Here is a 20,551-nt window from a genome sequence, read left to right on the forward strand (position 1 = left end):
TATGCTGTTTTTTTATGTGGAGCACTTTGGGTTTACTTGTAATGAAAGGTGCTATATAAATAATAATAATAATAATAAATAAAATGAAAATAAAAAAATTGACATTGACATTACAGTTAAAAATCGTTACAATGATAGTTACAAATCAGATCAATTTAGGGATTCATTGGTAAAACGAAACAAAGAAAATTGTGTAAATACATGTTTTAACATTTAAAAAAAAAAGAAAGGATCCAGCATGCACCTCCAAACCTTAATAATTATGTTGGCCTATTATCTGCATTTACAGCGTCATAACAACCAGAACTGATGTATAATCAGACTGATGATCACATGTAGATCATCACCGAATATGTCTCTCTTGAATCCCTTGCTCCTCGTTTTGACAAAGCTCAGATGTGAGCGCGCGCCTGCTTGGTGGACACTGCCCTCACCGTGTACCACACTCACACGCCAGCGGCAGTTTTCTCTCTGGCATGCGTCGGGCGCGTACAGAGGGCGCACCGCACCGCCCGGTGTCAGTTTGCTCCAGACCCTTGGAGCGCTCGGTCGGTCGCTCGCTCGCTCGCTCGCTGCTGGTTGCGCGCAGTGGCGTCTAGCAGCAGGAATTTGGGGAGTGGAAATTCCGCTGTTACTTTCGCAGCTCGCCTCGTATTCCTGACATTTCTGCTGACGGTCAGTCATTCGCTGCGAACACAGAGAGAGAGAGAGAGAGAGAGAGAGCGAGAGAGAGAGAGAGAGAGAGAGAGAGAGAGAGAGAGAGAGAGAGGCGGAGAGAGAGAGAGAGAGAGAGAGAGGCGGAGAGAAGGCTGAACTGTAAGAACTGAAAGATCTGTAGAGCAGCGCTCCGATGTTCCTCTCGGTTGGTTTTCAGTGAATATCCGTTAACTACTGCTCCCTCTTCTTTCTCTCTCTCTTTTTTTAAATTTCCACTTCGACCCTGTTTGGCATCACAAGTGAGAGGTTTGATAAAGAACCGAGGGCGCTCAGCTTCCACTTCTGGCGAACGGATTTTCCCCCTTTTTGATTTCTTCGTTTTGTTTTCTGCTTTTGGATTATTATTATTTTTTTCTCCAGGAGATGGCAAGTTGTTCCCTGACATACGCACGGGTCTGGTGCTGAAGCTCGCGGGATGCTGGGGTCCCTACAACAGCCACATCTCTCACTTTGAGACAAGCTTCGCTTATATTTTTCTCTCTTTTGGACGTAAACCCCCCCGGGACCTTTTCGTTTGTCTTGATTTTCTTGAACAGAATGTCGGTGTTGTACAATCTAAGGATGCCTTGTGGATTGCTATTGTTCCTTTTCAGCCAGGTCCTCTTGGTTGCTTCGTTGACTCAGACTGGTAGGTGTTGACTGCTTGTATGAATACATGTGGCTTGACAACAGGCAGCCTGCTGAACATTGATCCATTTTGCATCATTTTGCACCATTGTTGCCTCTCACCTGTTATGCCTCGGCTTTCCCTGTGAGGGAACGTCTGCTGGGGGTTCAAGTTAGACAATGTAGCTAAATACTGCGTGTACTAAAATGACACTAATAGATTCAAATAATTAAGGGTATCTCTACAAAATGACAATTTATTATCACAGACACACAGGAAGGACATCCTAAGATGTCCTCGTTATAATGCAAATATTACACATTTTTCATTGAGTTGTGTTCGCGCTTCAGCCAATCAAAGACGCATTTTGGAGCTTTTGCGCGCGGTGCCACTGAAGCTCGATATAGGCTACAAGCAATTTCATAAATCATTAATTGGGAAAATTAAATGTAATCACGCTGCCTGTTTGCAGAGAAAGCAGCAGCAGCAGCAGCAGCAGCCAGCCAGCCCACCTCACCTTCATGGGCGGAATAATCACACCTTATGGTCGCACGGATGCAAAGCGACCCACCTCACCTCATACCACACCTTTTCTAAAACAGTGTAATCAGAGAGTTTATCACCTTATTGAGGCTGGTAGAATTCCCCAGCATGGGAAGTTATAGTCACAATGTGTGGCGTGGAAATAAAACAGAAAGTGCTTTTCTGTCAGCATATTCTTTACTCTATGCTGGATATTTGGATGTATGGTGATCCCCAGCTGGAGGTCTTCCTCACTCCCATCCCTGCTGCTGCTGCTGCACTTTAATCCTTTACTCTAAACTGTGCTTTCATTAGTCAACATGTGAGTGCAGTTAGGTGCCTAGAAAGTCCATTTCTCTGCACTAACTGGAAAACTTTCTGCCTCCTCTTGCGGCACAGATAAATGCGGGGGGAATATAGAGATCCACACGGCGGACTACCTGACCTCCCCGGGCTACCCCGGCGCCTACTCGCCCTCCCAGCAGTGTGTGTGGGTGATAACAGCCCCCGAGCCCGGGCAGAAGATCCTCATCAACTTCAATCCGCATTTTGATCTGGAGGACCGAGACTGCAAGTAAGAGTTCACTCCTCTCTCTCTCTCTCTCTCTCTCTCTCTCTCTCTCACACCCTCACACCCTCCTTTGCTCTCTCCTCCATCCTGCCTGGATACAGTGTGAAACTGTGCCACCTATTGGTCAAGCAGTTGTAGGCTCCATCTGCTGCTGGAGGTACAAGGATGAGAGATATGGAATTGAGGCTGCAGGAAATGACTTGAGAGGAAATGGGGTTTGATGGGTTTTTGTAATTCATCCTTGATACGGAGGGGGTTTGTCTAATGGCTTTTGTGTCTGCTTGGGTTTTTTTGGCAGGAATTTAGAGGAGAGTAAACCCAGCCAAACTCTGCGATGCACCAGCTTTTTATTGATGAAGTTCAGTTTGCTCATTGCAGGAGTAGAGAACGTGTGTTTGCTTTTCATTTACCATTTCATTTGGTGGCAGAGTTTAACTGTTTGTTTTTGGACGAGGAAAAGAATGTGTGCGGCTCGTTTGTTTGCAGGAGTAGAACCTCAATGATCTAATGTCATTTGACAAATTGTTGGAAGTGCCGCTGACAGCTTTGTCTAAGTTTGACCAGTTATGTTTTCTCCCCTTGTGCTCGTTCATCCACGGTTATACTTACAATTGCAGTCGAAATAAGTCAATTAATTTACTTGTCAATCGACAATTAACAACCAAATTAGTTTTTGTTGTTGTTGTTTAAATCAGTCTGAAAATAGACATTAACATGAATCCAACATATTATTAGCAAAGAAAAATTGGCTTATTTGTAAAAAACAAAACAAAAAAAATTTACACAACATTGATGATACGCTTACTAAGTAATGTAGCCATCATAGTAGCTATCCACAGATACAGTTAAGCTTAAGGACACAGCGCCTTCTACATGTAGGTTTAACATTAAAACATACATATAAATATTGATCCATCCATTTTCATCCATCTGGCCCAGTTTAACATGCAACTACATTTATATATATATATATATATATATATATATATATATATATATATATATATATATATATGTATATCTGTTCCCACACTTTATAGATTTCTAGATATTGATTGATTGAGAAAATGCTCGTCAAAAGAATCAGAATAATAAAAGTAAACGTTAATACCGCCCTGTTTCCCTTCACCATCACTTATATATCATATATGGCTCTGCACTGGGAAATGGGCAGCTTCAGCTGAAAATGTTCTTACACAACATGCACACACTCAAAGGTGCATCACAAATCATGTCTGCACACGTCCGATGCTGCTTTCCTGAGCATTACTCTACTAAACCTGTAAACAAGCTCCCATGCAGACACAAACACACCCGTTATGCCCCCTCTCTCCGACCCAGAGACACACACTGGATTGTGTGCATCGACACAGCAGTCCATGTGTTGCTCTCTTCCATAAATAAGCCTGTTTTTATGTCGGCTCCTCTGTCTTTTTTTTTTTAAAAGCTCCATAAACGGCTCCTGTGTAAATCACAGCCGGCTGTCCAGCACCGTCTCACAGATGGGCTCCTCCAATACTATTGGATCATGTTTCCCCACCGAGGGACTAATAAACCAAGAGGACATTAGAAGCACTCTGGACAGATAGTGGATATTGTGTGTCTTTCAGTGGATTACACATCTTCCTCAGTAAGCAAATGTTCAGGAAAGCTTTCTTCAGGAAAAAAAACTCCTTCTGCAATGACCTGATTTTGTGTGGTAACCCAGAGGTGCAGTATAAGTATGTAATAATGCTGTTTAAGTACTTAATGAAATGTAATAAATCTTGGTAATAAAAGTTTAGTCCGTGGTTGGCCCCTGTAGTACACCACCAACACAGTATTATTGTCTGCTTAAATTACTTTTCCATAGGTCAATGTGCTGAAATAAGGCAGTTGTAAAGTAAAATATTATGGTTTAATCAGGATTTAACATGTTCTCTAACATTTACGTACGTCAAATGTTCTTATCCAATGAGAGAGCAGATAGGCTTCTTGCATGTGATAAAGATGCAGAGGAGGGTTTTCAGGTCATAAGACGTCCAAGTTGTTCATTTTGTGTCTAAAGAGTCTCTTGTAGGCTCTTTTCTATACGATGAGACTGAGGCTGCACACGCCTGATACCACTTCTTGGTAAGCGTCAGCGATGGAAGAAGTATTCACATCCTTTATCAAGTACAAATACTAATACCACACTGTAAAAATACTCCGTTACAAGTAAAAGTCCTGCATTGAAAATGTTACTTGAGTAAAAGTATGCAAGTATCATCAGGAACATGTGCTTAAAGTATTAAAGTAAAAAAAAAATCCTCCCATTGTAGAAAGTGTAAAGGCTCCAACCAGTTGTGTGTTTAATGGTCTTAACTAAACTTAACTAAAGCTGTAACAGATGAATGTAGTGGAGTAAAAAGTATAATATTTCTCTCTGAAATGTAGCGGAGTAGAAGTAGAAAGTGGCATGAAAAGAAAAGTACAAGTACCTCAACATTTGTACTTAAGTACAGTACTGGAGTAAATGTACTTAGTTACATTCCACCACTGAAAAGCATGCAGTCAAGAGAGACATTTCCACATTAAGATTGACATGCATTTATTGCAACAGGATTCAAACCTGTGACCGTTCAACACCCCGGCCGCCCTGCAGCCACCTTAATGTGTCTTTTGGCTGTTTTCTTAGGGGCCTCCATTTTGCTCGATTGGTTTCATGGTTTCATTATTTGTTGTGTGAGTTTATGTTGGATGATGATGGGGTGTAGCTCATAGCTCTCCCACTTGGCAGGAGCAGTGTTGTTTTTGGGAACGAGTCAAATGTTCGAAATATGCCCATTGAGGGGGGCCTTAAGCCTTTGGCGAGACCGCAATCCCACTTAAAAATTTTCTGAGATGATATTTAAGAGTTTTATTTCAGAATCTGATTCCACCGGGCTCAACGTTCAGCTCCAATATATGATTCTGCCGTCAGGGAGGCCATGATTGGAAACAGCAACAGAATCTAATATTTTGCCATGAATCTGAAGTCTTAAAGGTTGTGCATTAACCTCTGCTAGAAGACTGGCTTTCAGTCCGGAGAGACAGCTGCTCTGCTGAAGTGTCCATAAGCAAGATCCTGAATGCCTATCAGTTCCAGATCAGACCTTTGACCCCCAGTCTCTCTGCAGAGACGAGTGATAGAACTAGGATGTTTTTTCTTTTTCTTCTCAGGAACTAAATGGGGAATGGATGACTTGTCCATTAAGCAATTAGTCAATCAACAGAAAATGAATCTGCAACAATTTTGACAATCACTTAATGGTTGAAGTCCATTTTTAAGCTAAAATGTCAAATATTCTCTGCTTTCAGCCTCTGAAATGTGAGGATCTTCTGCATTTCTCTGTTTTATATAATTGCAAACCGAACATATTTGGGTTTTGGACTATTGGTCGGACAAAACAAGACATTTAAAGATTTGAGGTATGTAAAATGTTGATGTATATAAAACAATGAATCTAATAATTAAGAAAGTATTACGGCATACAGTCGATAATGAAAATAATTCTTAGTTGCAGCTCTTATGTACTGTACAGAGTGAGGCTCAGTAAGTTTAAAGAGCTCATATTATGCTCATTTTCAGGTTCATAATTGTATTTAGAGGTTGTACCAGAATAGGTTTATGTGGTTTCATTTTCAAAAAACACCATATTTTTGTTGTCGGTCAATGTTTTTACACTGTTTCTATATATATCTCTTATGTTCTTATATGTATTTTATGTCATTTGAGCCTGTCCTGTCAAAGAGAAATTTTTGTCACTCGTGACAGACAATAACATTTTCTTATCTTATCTTATTGATGATCATAATTTGTGTCATACAACAGATAAACTAATCCACTAATTGTTCCAGCTTTAGATAAAACACAATTGTAAAGATCTGTGTGTATTTAGTTTTGTGCTTATCCAGTGACCCTCTTAGTAAGTGGGCTTGTTGGGGTTCAGTGTCTTCAGGGAAATCAAGCCAGTGGCCTTTAGGTTACAGAACAGTTTCAAAAACGCTCTGCTATCCCACAGTTTAATTCAAATATACCCTCCTGATTGTAATATATCATTGGAATGACACTTCCCCCCCTACTCCCTCATCAGACTGCCGTTCGCTGCTTGCCCATTTCTCCCAGTCCCATAATTAAATTACTGGACCAAAATGGAACCAACACGTTCCAGTGCTGTGAAACATGTCTGCAGTTAACCAGCCAGACAAAGGAGCCCTAGCACAGGCATCCAAAAGCAAACGCAGGCTACATTTCCGACATCTGCGTGACAAAATATCTTCCCCGTGCACCCTCATGACCCAATGGTTTGTAATTATGATCCCTAATTACAGCGTTTTTATAAATACACATTTGTCAGCCGGGAAATGTTTTCTGCTAGTGTGATTCATGAAAGAGGAAACTTTGGGGGGAGTTTAGTACTAAAATGAGATGATCTCCCAATTTGAAAACAATGACACCATGTCACAATAACAACATGTGTAAGATAGAATGAAGCTTTATGTTGTCAGAGAAATAACACAATTGTACTGGATCATACACTTGCTGAAATTCCAAAGAAAATATATTGTAGCACATCACTCAAGATGAACATGGAGGTTGAATGGATTAATTCATGGTTCAGAAGGCCTTCAGAAGCTTCTGTAAAACAGACAGTCTGGGTGATAATTCCAACGACAACCTTTTTCTTCCTTAAACTCTCGAGTGACACAATCTGCGCTCAGGGAACAGACGTTGGTTTTCCACAAGAACCGGTAACACTTTTGTTCAGACACACTCAGATGCATCGGCTCTGCCTCCGTAGCCAATCTGGAGCGCCACCAGAACAAGTCTTGTCTCATGTCCACGTCTGAAATAGCGTGGCCGACAAAGTGAATCCCTGCGGAGCGCGGTAAAATAGAGCAGAGGCATGGGTAAGGAACATGCGTCGGTGGCAGGATAATTTGGGACATCTTTTTAGGAGTTGGCTGAACTGTTTCCTCCTACATGAGGCTGTACTGGCACAGTCCCCACCTCACATATACAGTACACTCACTCACTCACACACACACACGCACACACACACACACACACACACACACACAGAGCAACCTAACTTTCTGTACTAGTATGCTTCATTTGCACTCTGTGGTGCACACACAGCTACGGTCTGCGTGCTCTGCAAATTCTCTTATACACATTATTGTACAGTTTTGTGCCCACAGGGACACAATGAGACTAACACTGACATGCAGAAGGGACCGTCACTGTAAAGGGAAAATCCTCTGTACGTAGCAGCTTTTGATGTTGCATCTTGGATTTACGGGTTCATACTGGCCACGAGGGGTTCCTGAATGTTTTCATGGGTATGAAAAGGATGTGAATCATATGCTATGGCCTTCACAGTCACCAGATCTCAAGCCAACTGAACATCTATGATATATAAGTGGGGTACAGCAAAGACATTATAACACTTCACCACAGGGTATCTGCAACGTCTTGACCATCCCGTGATGATAAATATCAGTGAGAGTATCTGAGGGGGGATTTTGTTTTTTTTCCCAAAAACGCATTTTATATTTGCTGCATGCTGACCCTCAAAGAAATAGACGGGGATGCTATAAATTACATTGTGATGGCAGGACCAGTTGTTTATTATTATATGTCCTGTTTAGACAATCGCAGTCCACGATTAATAAAAGAATGGGCCCTGAAGCAGAGTCACAGTCACATAGCCTGGAGTTGTCACACACACACATGGAAGGCATTTGCGTGGGTCTATGTGAATATGTGTGGGGGCTGGGGGGGCTGTGTTGTTTACAAAGTCAGTCTTGGATTTTGTTTTTGGCAGTGGTGGCCTGAAGGTTAGAGAAGCGAGTTTGTGACCGGAAAGTGAAAGAGCAGCGCTTGTCCCTCCCTCATTACCACCACTGAGGTGCCCTTGAGCAAGGCCCTTAACCCCAACGGCTCCAGTGGAGCTGCTCAGTGGTCAGCAGATAAGACTGTGGTAGTACTGGGCAGCTTCCAGGTATGAATGTGGAACTGTGTGAATGTGATCAGGGTGTTCCTGCAAAAGAGGCTTCCTCTCAGTGAACCTTCCCTGAATAAATAAATAATCTTCATGTTTTTAAAGTCGATCTTACTTGTCTGATCCTGATGACTTTAGACTAAGTTTTTGAAATATACAGTATTTCAGTCAATCGATTGTTGGACCATGGATGGAAGGCTTTTGGGGTGAATGGATTTATGGATTGATGGATCAAATTGCCGGACAATGGAGGAATGAATTTCTGGATCATGGATGATGGGTGGATGATGGATGGAGCTGTGCTAGGGCAGATGAATGAATCAACAGATGGCCGGATGAATGATGAATGCATTGTTGGATGATAATGGCAGGGTGGCAGAATAGAATGGGCGGGTGGATGATTGGATGAATAAATCGATTTGTGGATGATGGGTAGAATGATGGCCGAACGGAGCGCTGACTCAAAGAGATAAATGTGTGAATGGATGTATAGTTGAATGATAGATATGGCTGGGTACTGAGTTTAATACTTTCTAGGCACCGACCGAATTGCCTCCAAAGTACTGAGTATCGAAAAATGCCTCGTCATTCAATACCCAATTTAAATCCCTAAGGAGTAAATCTCATCAGCGTCAGTGAGCCAATCAGCACGCAGCATGCTTCCACCAAGATCTAAAAATGTGTGTGATTGGCTGTCTATACACAGAGACGGCTCACGTAGTTTTTTAAATTATGGTATGAAAAAATCGTTTGGGAACTGGTATCGAAGTCACGGTATTGGTATCGAAACATTTTGAAATATACCCAGTCCTAATGATAGATGGAAGAATTGCAGGACAGATGTGTGAATCATCAGATGGCTGCATGGAGGATTATGGGATGGAAGGGTGGACTGGATATACAGTTGGGCAAACTTTAGTTCCCAGTACATTGTTGATGACCTCTTTTTTTTTTAAAAGTGCAAAACAAGCGACTCTGCTGTCAGTTGTTTAGTCTTGTGTTTGTGAACAAATATTCTGATGAATCTCAGCCTTTGTGTGGCTTTAGACCGAGGCATTATTTCATCAGCGGTCCTTTGCTCAGCATGCAGTCTGACTTTGCCAATTTCAAAGAAAATAAAAGCGTCCCTTCCAGATGGTTGTATTTTTCAGTTCCACAGCCGCCACACAACACAGGAAGACTGAATGTGACGCTGTCACAGATCGGTTAGCCTGTGGCTCGCTCCCAACTTAAGGCATGAGCCAGCAAAACTAATTTGGTTGTTTGTTCTGTGTTTTTGCAGCGACGTGTTTCTTCTATTTGTTACTTTAAAGTACAAAACAGCCGGAGAATTAGGTCGATGACAGATTGTTTTTTTCTTGTTCGTAGTCGGAATGAGCAATTGTCCTGTCTTATGTAATATAATTTTGGATTCTGTATTAAATAAACACATTTGTAGTTTCTCATGTGCATTTGTTAAAACAAAATTCACAAAACCTCAATAATTAACCAATTTTAGGTTGTGTGAGACTGTTCAATAAGTAGAAAGCAAGTGTTATTATGGCCTTTTCTACAAGAACAGAGAACAGATCTACAGATCACATACTGTACTTCTCCCTTTTCTCATGCTATCTTTGCTTTCCAAAATGACTGCATCCCCCACGTTGCAATGGGGTCTCACGGTACAGATCCATTTGACCATGCCACTCCACTCTATTCCTCTGGGTGACGTCAAGCAACTTCAACGTGCACGCAAAGCATTCCGGGAAGGCGGCGCTGCATTTGAAAAAATTCTGTGCGTCCAAAAACTGGCCGATGCCCATCTTTATGCAAATTAATCTGTTGAACGCGACGCGACTATGCAGTAGAAGTAGACGACACGTTTCTGTGAACTATTTTCGTAAAATACGAGATCGTATTCTCAACGCGCCGCCATGACACTCTGTTGAAATTCTCGAGCAGCCAGACCCATGTCATGCGTTCGTCCAATCAGCTGCCGGTCAGGGGCGTGGAGCATCTACCATGGATGTATGACGTTGCGACACCACGCTTCAGTCGTGTCGGACAAATGGATCTGTACCGTCAGGCTGGGAGTCCCTCCTCCTGAGTACTCAAACAGAGGACATGAGTTTAATCAATGAAGATGAAGATGAAAGAGAGAGCAGACGAGTGCAGACAGACTCGGAGATGGAGGGCTTCAGGCTGGTTGGCATGGTCAGGCTCATCCTGACCTCGGTGACAGACCTCTGGCTGTCTCTCTCCCTCCTCCACCCTCCTTCAACCTCCTCCACCCTCCGGCTGTTCTCTCGCTTTCTTCTTCCCGTCACCACCGGCACCATCACTCTCTCTCTCTCTCTCTCTCTCTCTCTCTCTCTCTCTCTCTCTCTCTCTCTCTCTGAACTCCATGTTGCTCTTGTCATGTTTTCATCCCAGTATTTCCTCTGCTCGCTGTCTCCCTCTCCTCCATTTGGATAAATGATGTTGAACTGTTCACTGCATACAACCTGAACTTTGATAGAAAACTCCACACAGAATGATGACTGAGCAAATTGTAGCTACAGATGCCATTTCAGTGGTTTGTCTCTGAATCACATTAACAGCAAAGACTGTTTGCGACGTTACCAGTGTAAGAATCAACTTGGAGTGGCCGGGTTGGCTCAGTGGGTAGAGCAGGCGCACATATATTTAGAGGTTTATGCCTCGACGCAGAGGTCCAGGGTTTGAGTCCGACCTGTGACGATTTCCTGCATGTCTCCCCCCCCCCACCCTCTCTCCCCTTTCTCATTGTCCTGTCCATTAAAGGCGGAAAAGCCCAAAAAAGAAGAATCAACTTGGAAAAAAAAGTAGCTGAAGATACTTAGTGAAGTTACTCAGTAAGTGAAGCTTAGCATTCATGTGAAGTCATACCTCTGGTAGGGCTGCACGATATGAGAAAAATATGCGATAACGTCGAATATCGAGAGAACAGATATTATTTGTGATAAATAAACAGATATTAAATTGTAGTCAGTTCTGCCCTTCTGCTGCTCTCAGTTTTCTGCTAAAATACAACAAATTGCTTGTCGAATTCCAAAAAAAACAAAAGGAAATCATTTCCATCCTAATTCTGTAAAAGCACCATTAAACAGTTACACTTTAAAGTGCAATTTTCTACTGATATTCTCTTTCAACTAACTCAAAAAATCTCTGAGAGTCTATTGCGACATGTCGCAGCGTTTCACGGTGTGTTTATTGCGCAACTTGATATCGCGATAATGATACGAACTATTGTGCAGCCCTAGTCTCTGGCGACTTCTGCTGAATGGAAGTCCAATAACAACTCTACTTTTAACTCTGTTTTGGTCTCTGTCAACTTCTGATAAAAACTAACTGGGTCTCCAGCTACTAAATGCTCCACTGTGTTCACCAGATGACCTCTTTTGTAGCGTACAGTGAGTTTATTTGAACTTTAAATGAAACTAGCTGCTTGCTTCATCAGAATGTTGATTAGAGCCTGAACCAAACATGTGAGATTGAACTGGAAGTGTTGAACTTCCCTGACCTAAAATTGAGCCATTCCTCCAGCTGTTTAAACTGTGATTACATGCATCACGTATTAGCGTATGAGACAGCAGTCAACAGCCAAGCTCCAATAGTCCAAGTAAACTGACAGCCTTGTGTTTCTCCTTTTCATTGATTTGATAATGTTGCACAGTTGATCTGTCAATAAATACCAAATTCCTGGTTTCCACCATTTAATAGATCAGCGTAAAAACAGAGTTCCAACGTTGGCTGACTTTCACCAGCCGACTCTCATCTCTCAGCTGCAAATATTTGTCTAATGGAAGAAAGGCTGAACTTTGAATCCTGCTATTGTTTCTCCTATGCAACTGTCCATAGTTTGGATTAGCTTTTATAAACAATTATAGACAAAAACTCTGCGTCGCATATGAACCGGCTCACACATATGGAACACACATGTACACATAAGGCACAAAGGCAGGATAAATAACACTGGAATATGCTATATACACACCCACCCACCCACCCACACACACACACACACACACACACACACACACACACACACACACACACACACACACACACACACACACAAGTAACAACTTGCTGTAAATGTAATCAGACCTATCGTGGATGCCCTGCTCATCAGTGAGTCGCACATAAACACACTCACAGTTTCACACACAAATGAAAACACATGTCAGATTAGATCCCTAACGAGCAGATTAACGAGGAGAGAGTTTGGCAGGAGGGGAGAAACAGGGAAACCCAGCTAGCAACGTCACACGCACACACACACACACACACACACACACACACACACACACACACACACACAGCTGCGATTTACAGTATGCACTCGCTGATACACTCCAGATGTCCCAAAAGCAACAGACACGCCCTTATGCACGATAGGGGGGCATCTATCTGAGTAAACAGTTGGATTTAATAGTGACGATAAAGCTTGTTTCGAACTAATTCGGCTGTTATCTTGTTTGTAGTTCAACATATTGATATCCACTGTGAGCATTGGAGGTAGCATGAAAATGAGAGAGGCGTAAACGGATGGAATGCTGGATTGGTTGGTTGAATACGTTTGGAGGATTTGATCAGGCTTCACCTGTACTGCAAGTCTTTTTTACATGCATCCTTCAGAAACATGGATTTAATTCCACTGTTTCTATAGTCCTAGACTGCGTTTTGTTAGTAGTTTCACTTCCCCTCGTTCACTTCCCCCTCATTCACTTCCCCTCAGCCCTTGATATTTTGTAACAACAGACGTCGCACAGAGGCCACTTGAAGAGCAGTGTGATAGTGGGCGAGGCAGCTGTGGGGGATTGAAAATGGAACGCATTGTTTACTTTCAGCCCAAACTATACTAATAGACCACCAGTTGTAGGCTTAGCGCTACTGCTACAAGTGGGTTTTATTTTCCATTAATAGTGACATTCTATCCGCGTTTTTATGTTCATTCTATGTTTGTTTTTTTATGTCAGGCACCTTCAATGATGTTATTTTACAACGTTTGTGAAGCACTTGGTTGTAACATTCAGACTGTTTTCTGGAGCTACAGCAGCTTTCACACCTCAGCAGAGCTCTCAGGGAAAACCAGAAGAACCTGTCCAATTGGCTGTGAAAGTGGGAGAAATGGCCTAACATATATATATATATATATATATATATATATATATATATATATATATATATATATTTATATATTAGGGCTGTCAATCGATTACAAAATGTAATCTAATTAATGACATACTCTGTGATTAATTAATCGAAATTAATCGCATACATAATTAATGGTACCTGAACCGATACTTTTTAAGAAAGTAAAAAAAGAAAAAAAAGAAAAAAAAGGGTACTAAACAACAGTTGGTGACATCAAAGAACAGCTTGTTTATTGCTAAGGCCATATGGTCAAAATTAAATGATTTAATAATAATGTATAACAATAACAAGAACTTATTTCACTAGTAAATTGCTGTTGAACTACAAATACAACAACCAGATAGGAAAAGGACATTTACAATAACTTCAAATGCACCACGAGTCTGTAGTTTACCAGTTTCATTGAATGCACCGTCTGTGTTGTTTCTCCGACGGCAGCTGCAGATTGTTACATCCCGGTGTTGAATCCTCTACAGTAAAACACAGTCACACTTTACACCGTTTAGTGTTAGCTGTCAGCATTTTAACCGTGTTTAATCCAGCTACTAGCTAGCGGTAGGCTAACGTTAACTGCTGTTGAGTATAGTGTTAACTAGCTAGCGGTAGGCTAACGTTAGCTGCTGTTGAGTATAGTGTTAACTAGCTAGCGGTAGGCTAACGTTAGCTGCTGTTGAGTATAGTGTTAACTAGCTAGCGGTAGGCTAACGTTAGCTGCTGTTGAGTATAGTGTTAACTAGCTAGCGGTAGGCTAACGTTAGCTGCTGTTGAGTATAGTGTTAACTAGCTAGCGGTAGGCTAACGTTAGCTGCTGTTGAGTATAGTGTTAACTAGCTAGCGGTAGGCTAACGTTAGCTGCTGTCGAGTATAGTGTTAACTAGCTAGCGGTAGGCTAACGTTAGCTGCTGTCGAGTATAGTGTTAACTAGCTAGCGGTAGGCTAACGTTAGCTGCTGTTGAGTATAGTGTTAACTAGCATCACATGCAGCGGTGTTTGTGTTTCCTGTAACGTCTGTTTCAGAGCAGCAGAGAGAAGAGCAGACATATCAGTGGCACCAGATTTTCGACAGCCCTAATAATAATATTATTTGCATATTACATACATTTGCATATATATATATATATATATATATATATATCAATGAAACTGGTAAACTACAGCCTCGTGGTGCATTTGAAGTTATTGTAAATGTCTGGTTGTTGGTTCCTATCTGGTTGTTGTTTTTGTCGTTCAACAGCAGTTTACTAGTGAAATAAGTTATTGTTATTGTTATACATTATTATTAAATTATTTAATTTTGACCATATGGCCTTAGCAATAAACAAGCCGTTCTTTAATGTCACCAACTGTTGTTTAGTACCCTTTTTTTTCTTTTCTTTTTTTACTTTCTTAAAAAGTATCGGTTCAGGCACCGTTAATTATGTATGCAATTAATTTCGATATATATATATATATCGAAATTGACGTATGATAGGAATTGAACATGTCTTTGGCTTAGTTACAGTTTTTAATATAGATAGATAGATAGATAGATAGATAGATAGATAGATAGATAGATAGATTTACAGACAAGCCTTGACCTACTTCTTACTCTGTGAAGTATGTAAAAAAAAACTGACCTATATGTTTTTTCCCCAGAGTCCCAAAAGTCACAAGACACCATTACAAACTCTTGTAATCAAATATAAATGACAGGTGACTTCACATTCATCTGATTTGCAAATCTGCCTTCTTGGGAACTTAAGAGGCCCGTGAAAATTCAGTGTCACACTTGGGACTTGTCACCGGCGGGATACGAGGGTCAGAGGTCGGTCAGCGGTGCAAACTGTGTTTTGACCTTCTCCGGGGAGGATGAGTGGCCTGGGAGGCTTTGTCCTTTTAGATGCACGACAGGAAACTTGCCCCCGTTGGAGCCAAAAATGTCTTTTCATTAGCAGCGCGGACAATAAAGCCTTTATCTTTCACAGCTTGTAGAGGAATGTGTTGTATCTGTCTGGGTAGAAACACCCCAGGGTGACCTCCCATTGAGACATGTAGGTACACACACACACACACACACACACAGACACACACACATACATACACGTATCAATATTATATCGATATCGTGATATTGTAGATTTTGGATATGGTAATATTGTAATATTTTATTTATTTCTTTATTGTACGTGGAATACCTCTTGAGATGTGTCATCTCATTTTTGAGAGGGACCTCGGTAAGTACAGAAGACAAGACATTGCAGTGCAACATACACATTCACTCACATACAAGGTCCCCCTAAACCCCCACACACACACACACCCATGCCCAGATGTTACTGGTGTTAGAATTGATCATAACAGAGAATGTATGAGTAGTGATTAAAAACAAACAGAAACTAATCATTAACTACCTATTCTTTTGTGTGCCTTATTGTAAAGTGTTACCGATTTCTGCATTATTGCATGTGATGTTGCAGCTGTTCCTTGTGAGGTAGCTTCTGAGATTTACTTTTGTTAAAAGTGCAATATAAGCTTAATATATCATACAGTCAGGTTAAGTCTACTGTATGAGTAAGCTCATTCTTTCACTGTGCAGTCTTCTATACTAGACACATTCACTCCATGTAAAACAGGTTAGTTAGCCAAAAAAGAACATCTTTGTTCAATTAAGTAATTATAATTTTAACATGACACTGAAATATGTTCCAGTCGCTGTTGCAATATCTAGTTGTTAGTGCCTTCTTCATCACTCATGCTGCTAAGTGTTAGCCTGGAGCTCCAAGATCAGTGATCCACAGTGAACAGGAGAGTCATTTTTGGTGTCTTCGTGACTGAAAAGCTCATTTGGCAAATGTGCTTATCCTCCTTTAACTTAGTTTATTTCTCAAATGCAACTCGTTAAGTCACAGCACCAGCAGGCATCTCTGCCTAATAACTTCATTCTCTGACATGAAGGCAGGAAACTGTTTGCTCTTTATCTTTCTATCCATCTGTCAACTCGACTCTCTCACTGCCAATACAAAGCGATCCTTGCTGGGCTTTCTATATGTGTGTTTGAATCGAGCTAGCTAATTAATGTTGCATGTTTTTAGGAACAAGAGAGGTGCATGTATAGTCGGCCAGGCAGATGAACTTGTCGAGGGTTAACACATGTCAAAGTGCAGTGGAAGTGACACAGTGTTTATTACTTTGCCCCTCACTCACTTTAGAGAGGCGTGGATTGAGTGTCGCTTGACAGAGTGCCTTTTTCCTCCCAAATCTCTAAGGTAGAGACCGAGACATTTAGCCTTTCTCTGAATTCAGACTTAGAAACGCCCTTCTGTGTTTAAGTCTAAAGTTACCCAGACAGACTCCGGATGTAGTAAAAAGTAAAGCGTCACAGTTACACCTGGATTTTTCTTTTATATGTATCCAAAACTCACACACAGAGTTGCAATACTTGACCCTCAGAGAAACTACTTTACCCCCCCACCACCCCTCTAAAATGTCTGCTTTGACTTTCGTTCTTCTCAACTTTTTCACATTAAACTCACTGAGTTTCCACCAAATCTCATTTCATCCTTCAGGGTCCCTAAACAGTCTGTCTAAGAAAGAAAGGGGAAAATGGTGTTCTTCTTCCCTCCTCTGTCAGATTAAGGCTTCCTAAATGAGAACAAATTCCACCTCCTCGTCTCCGTTTTAATTTCCCAGCAGGATTGTGCAGCCGTGGCTTTGTATCTGCACGGCCGAGGTTGAAGGATGAGGATATTCATACTTTGGCTGCTTGGCCCAATTTATTTTGGGGGGGAGAGGAGTTTGTGTGGCTCTGTGTGTGTGTGTGTGTGTGTGTGTGTGTGTGTGTGTGATCTTAGTCATTTTAATAGGATTCTCTTCAAAACATTTTCTACATTTTTAGGAAGTATACTGGGGTTACCTAATAATGTTTCATTTAATCAAGGTGTGGATGTTTCTGTTTGTTTTGAAATGTGTGTTTATTGCCTCTGATAAACAGTCATGGCCATAAATGTAATGTGTGTGGGTGGACCGGTGGCACGTGTAAAACTGATTATTTCTGAGTATGAATGTGTGTGTTGTGAGTGTGTATGTGTATAAGAAAATGGCATTTAATGAATGCTCATAGCTCTAATGAGTAGTTCTGTGAACATTAATGAGTTTGTGTTTGCTCTTGTATGTATATCTTTGTGAGGACCATTATTTTGATGTTGAGAGTGAGCACATTTTTGGTCCTGACTTAATCTAAGGGCTATTTTACTGTAAAGACTTGATATTAGGGTTAGACTTGGGTTTAGGTTAGGGTTAGGGGTAAGAACTGGTGAGGACCAATGAGATTGCAAAGATTTCAGGACCGCAATTCTGGCTTTTTTGCTTGACACAAGCCAACCTCTTAAAATGACGGTTATATCGAATTCATTTGCAAAAGCAAATATGTTTAAATGGAAATGAAATGATGCCCTGACCATGTTTTTATCAACATAATGAGAAATGTTATTTCGTAATTAACAAAAATGGCAAGCCAAAATGTTGATACTGAATGCATCAGTAATTGTTAACACTGGCAACATATTTCATTTGTGTTTATATTAGCTCCTGCAATACAACGCTCTGACAATAAAAGGTTTTTTTATGGTTTTGTTAAGGTACTCAGCACTTGGTTAAGGAAAGTCTTGGTTAAATATTGCAGCAGTGAATTAAAGCACAGGATACAATGTGTTTTACATTATTAACATTTCACTTAAAGGCACCACTTTCCCTAACCCTTACCTAAGTATTTTTGTTACCTGAATCCTACCACGCACAGGACACAGGATGCTAACCCTGTTCTCCAGTGTCAAAGTCCAAAAATGTAGCACAGTTCTGTCGCTCACAAAAAAAGTAGCTTGTGAACATAATCAAGGCATGCAGTTGGGACGTAATCACAACATAATTGCGAAAACAAAAAAGCATTAAATAAACCTAATTTTGAGGAGACTGAGTTGCACAGCCTAGCAAGTATTGCTTATTAGCAATCATTGTGTAAATAAGAAGCCTGCCAGTTTCTCCAACCGTTTGCATAATTTTGTGCCAAGCAGCACATATTTGTTTCCTGTAATCATGGAGCCAAGGGTCACGCCAAAGAGGAACATTTTAAGCAAATCTCTACAGAACTTCAAGGTGAATTTCACCCTCTTTCACAACATGACCGCTCCCTTTTCTTGTGTCAATCCCACACCGCCTGCTATCCCATGATGCTTTGTGAAGCAGTTAAATTGTATCCCATAGACAATGAATAGGGGCTGCACCACATACATTGGCTCTTAATGTGGGAAAAGTAGATTCTTGCAAGCATAGAAGTACAAACTTGAATACAAGTGAGTAGTTATATATATATACATGTGTGCGTGTGAATGAGGTGAGAAACAGGAAGGGATGGACTGGTGTGTGTTTTTGATGGCAGGTGGCGTCATAGTGTGTGTTCTGCTCACACATTCGGATGCAACACACAAACGTGTGCCATCTGTAGCCTCCCAGCAGAGCTCAGAACGACTGGTCATACTGAGTTTAGCGGCACTAAAACACAAAAAACACTCATGTATTACAAAATTCACATATTCCCCACATGGCAGCCTACAGCTTCTCCAGTGTGTGTTTGTGTCTTTGTGTGGACTTGTATTACTGACATTGTGGGGACATAAATCTGCTCACACAGTAAACATTTTTGGGACTTACTTCCCAGTTGGAGACAAAAACTGGCCAACAAGGTAAACCATTTGTTTAGGGTTAGACATGTAGTGGTTATGGTCAAAGTTCCCATATGTCTCCTGGGAATTAATGTAAGTCAAGGTAATGTCCTCCTGTGTGATTAAAAAAAGGTCGAGGGTGTTTCTACTTGTTTCAGAGATATAAAACTGCAAATGCCGTTGTCTTGAATACACAATGTGGCATTAACTTCCATATTCTGGACGGTGTTGAGCCCACAGATCAGCTCAATTCTGTTTTGACCCCAAAACATACTGACCTTTAACCTTTAGCATGTTTGTCCAATTGTATACTAGCACTGACAGCAGCTGAAATTGGTTTGCTGTGCACTTTAAAAGTCTCAGTAATGTTTCAAAAAGCGACACGAGTCCAAAGCAAGAATCTGAGATGATGTGGACAGGTGAGAAAACTTTACTGTGTTACTTTACATAGTCTTTGGTTTAAATGAAGCTTGGATCGCACCTGTACATGATTGATTACACTGCTTTGTGGGATCTTAAGATACATTCCAGATGAAATGTGCTTTAGCATGCACTGTGCAAACTACTGTATGTGCTGTTTTGTTGGTGTGAAAGCTCTGTCAGGGAGCATCATAAATGACTAATAACAGGAAACATTTTATAATAACTACATTTTCTTAGTTAGTGCAGTTTCTTTGTTCAGTGAGTAAAGACAAAGGGACTTCACATTGATCATATTCTAAGACAGCAAGCAGCACTGGAGCTATTTAAAGTATTCATGGTTGACTTCAGGTGTAGGTGCCAGACCCTCAGAAATCAAAGATCCTTCTCAAGTCTACGCACATGAGCCTCAATGCCTAAGGATGGCAACTTCATCGCTCTGCATTTCAACATTATTCCCTCCTTCTGAAATAGGAGGGAGGGGGGGGTGGAGCATACCAAGAAGTTTTTTACAATACTTGATTAAATTTGAACTCCTGAAAATTTGGATTGGGCGTATCAAAAGTGGAATGTATCCTTTGAAAAAAAAAGCCACATGGTGTACAGAGAAGTTTTTCGGAGGAATCTTTTAATGTCTGGAGAGGAAGTTGGAGAGCAGACAGTGTTTGTACAGACAGATCCAGATGAAGGGAAAGAGACGCGGATGGAAGAAATGAACGACAGAGGGAGAGAGGTGTGACGCTGCTCTGGAGAAACACTGAGTCATTCCCAGCTTTAGCTTTGCTTTGCAGGAGGTTCAAACTTAGTCATAGTCATACTGAGGCTCAAACGTCGCTCTATAAATGCTCCCGTGATA

At 41.1% G+C, this 20,551-nt stretch overlaps 1 protein-coding gene across 2 annotated transcripts in view; it reads left to right on the plus strand.

The window, feature by feature from the left end:
- Positions 1–528: 528 nt before the first annotated feature.
- LOC144526208 (neuropilin-1a-like) overlaps positions 529–20,551 on the plus strand; it is a 101,032-nt gene continuing 81,009 nt past the window's right edge. The window contains exons 1-2 of one of the 2 annotated variants that reach the window (XM_078263506.1): positions 529–1,345; positions 2,246–2,420. In XM_078263506.1, the coding sequence (XP_078119632.1) occupies positions 1,255–1,345; positions 2,246–2,420 (266 nt within the window). In that variant the 5' untranslated portion in view covers positions 529–1,254. The remainder of the gene's footprint in view (positions 1,346–2,245; positions 2,421–20,551) is intronic. The other variant, XM_078263505.1, reaches the window with a different exon arrangement.

This window comes from Sander vitreus, chromosome 12, assembly GCF_031162955.1.
Source record: "Sander vitreus isolate 19-12246 chromosome 12, sanVit1, whole genome shotgun sequence".
NCBI classification, from domain to species: Eukaryota; Metazoa; Chordata; class Actinopteri; order Perciformes; family Percidae; genus Sander; species Sander vitreus.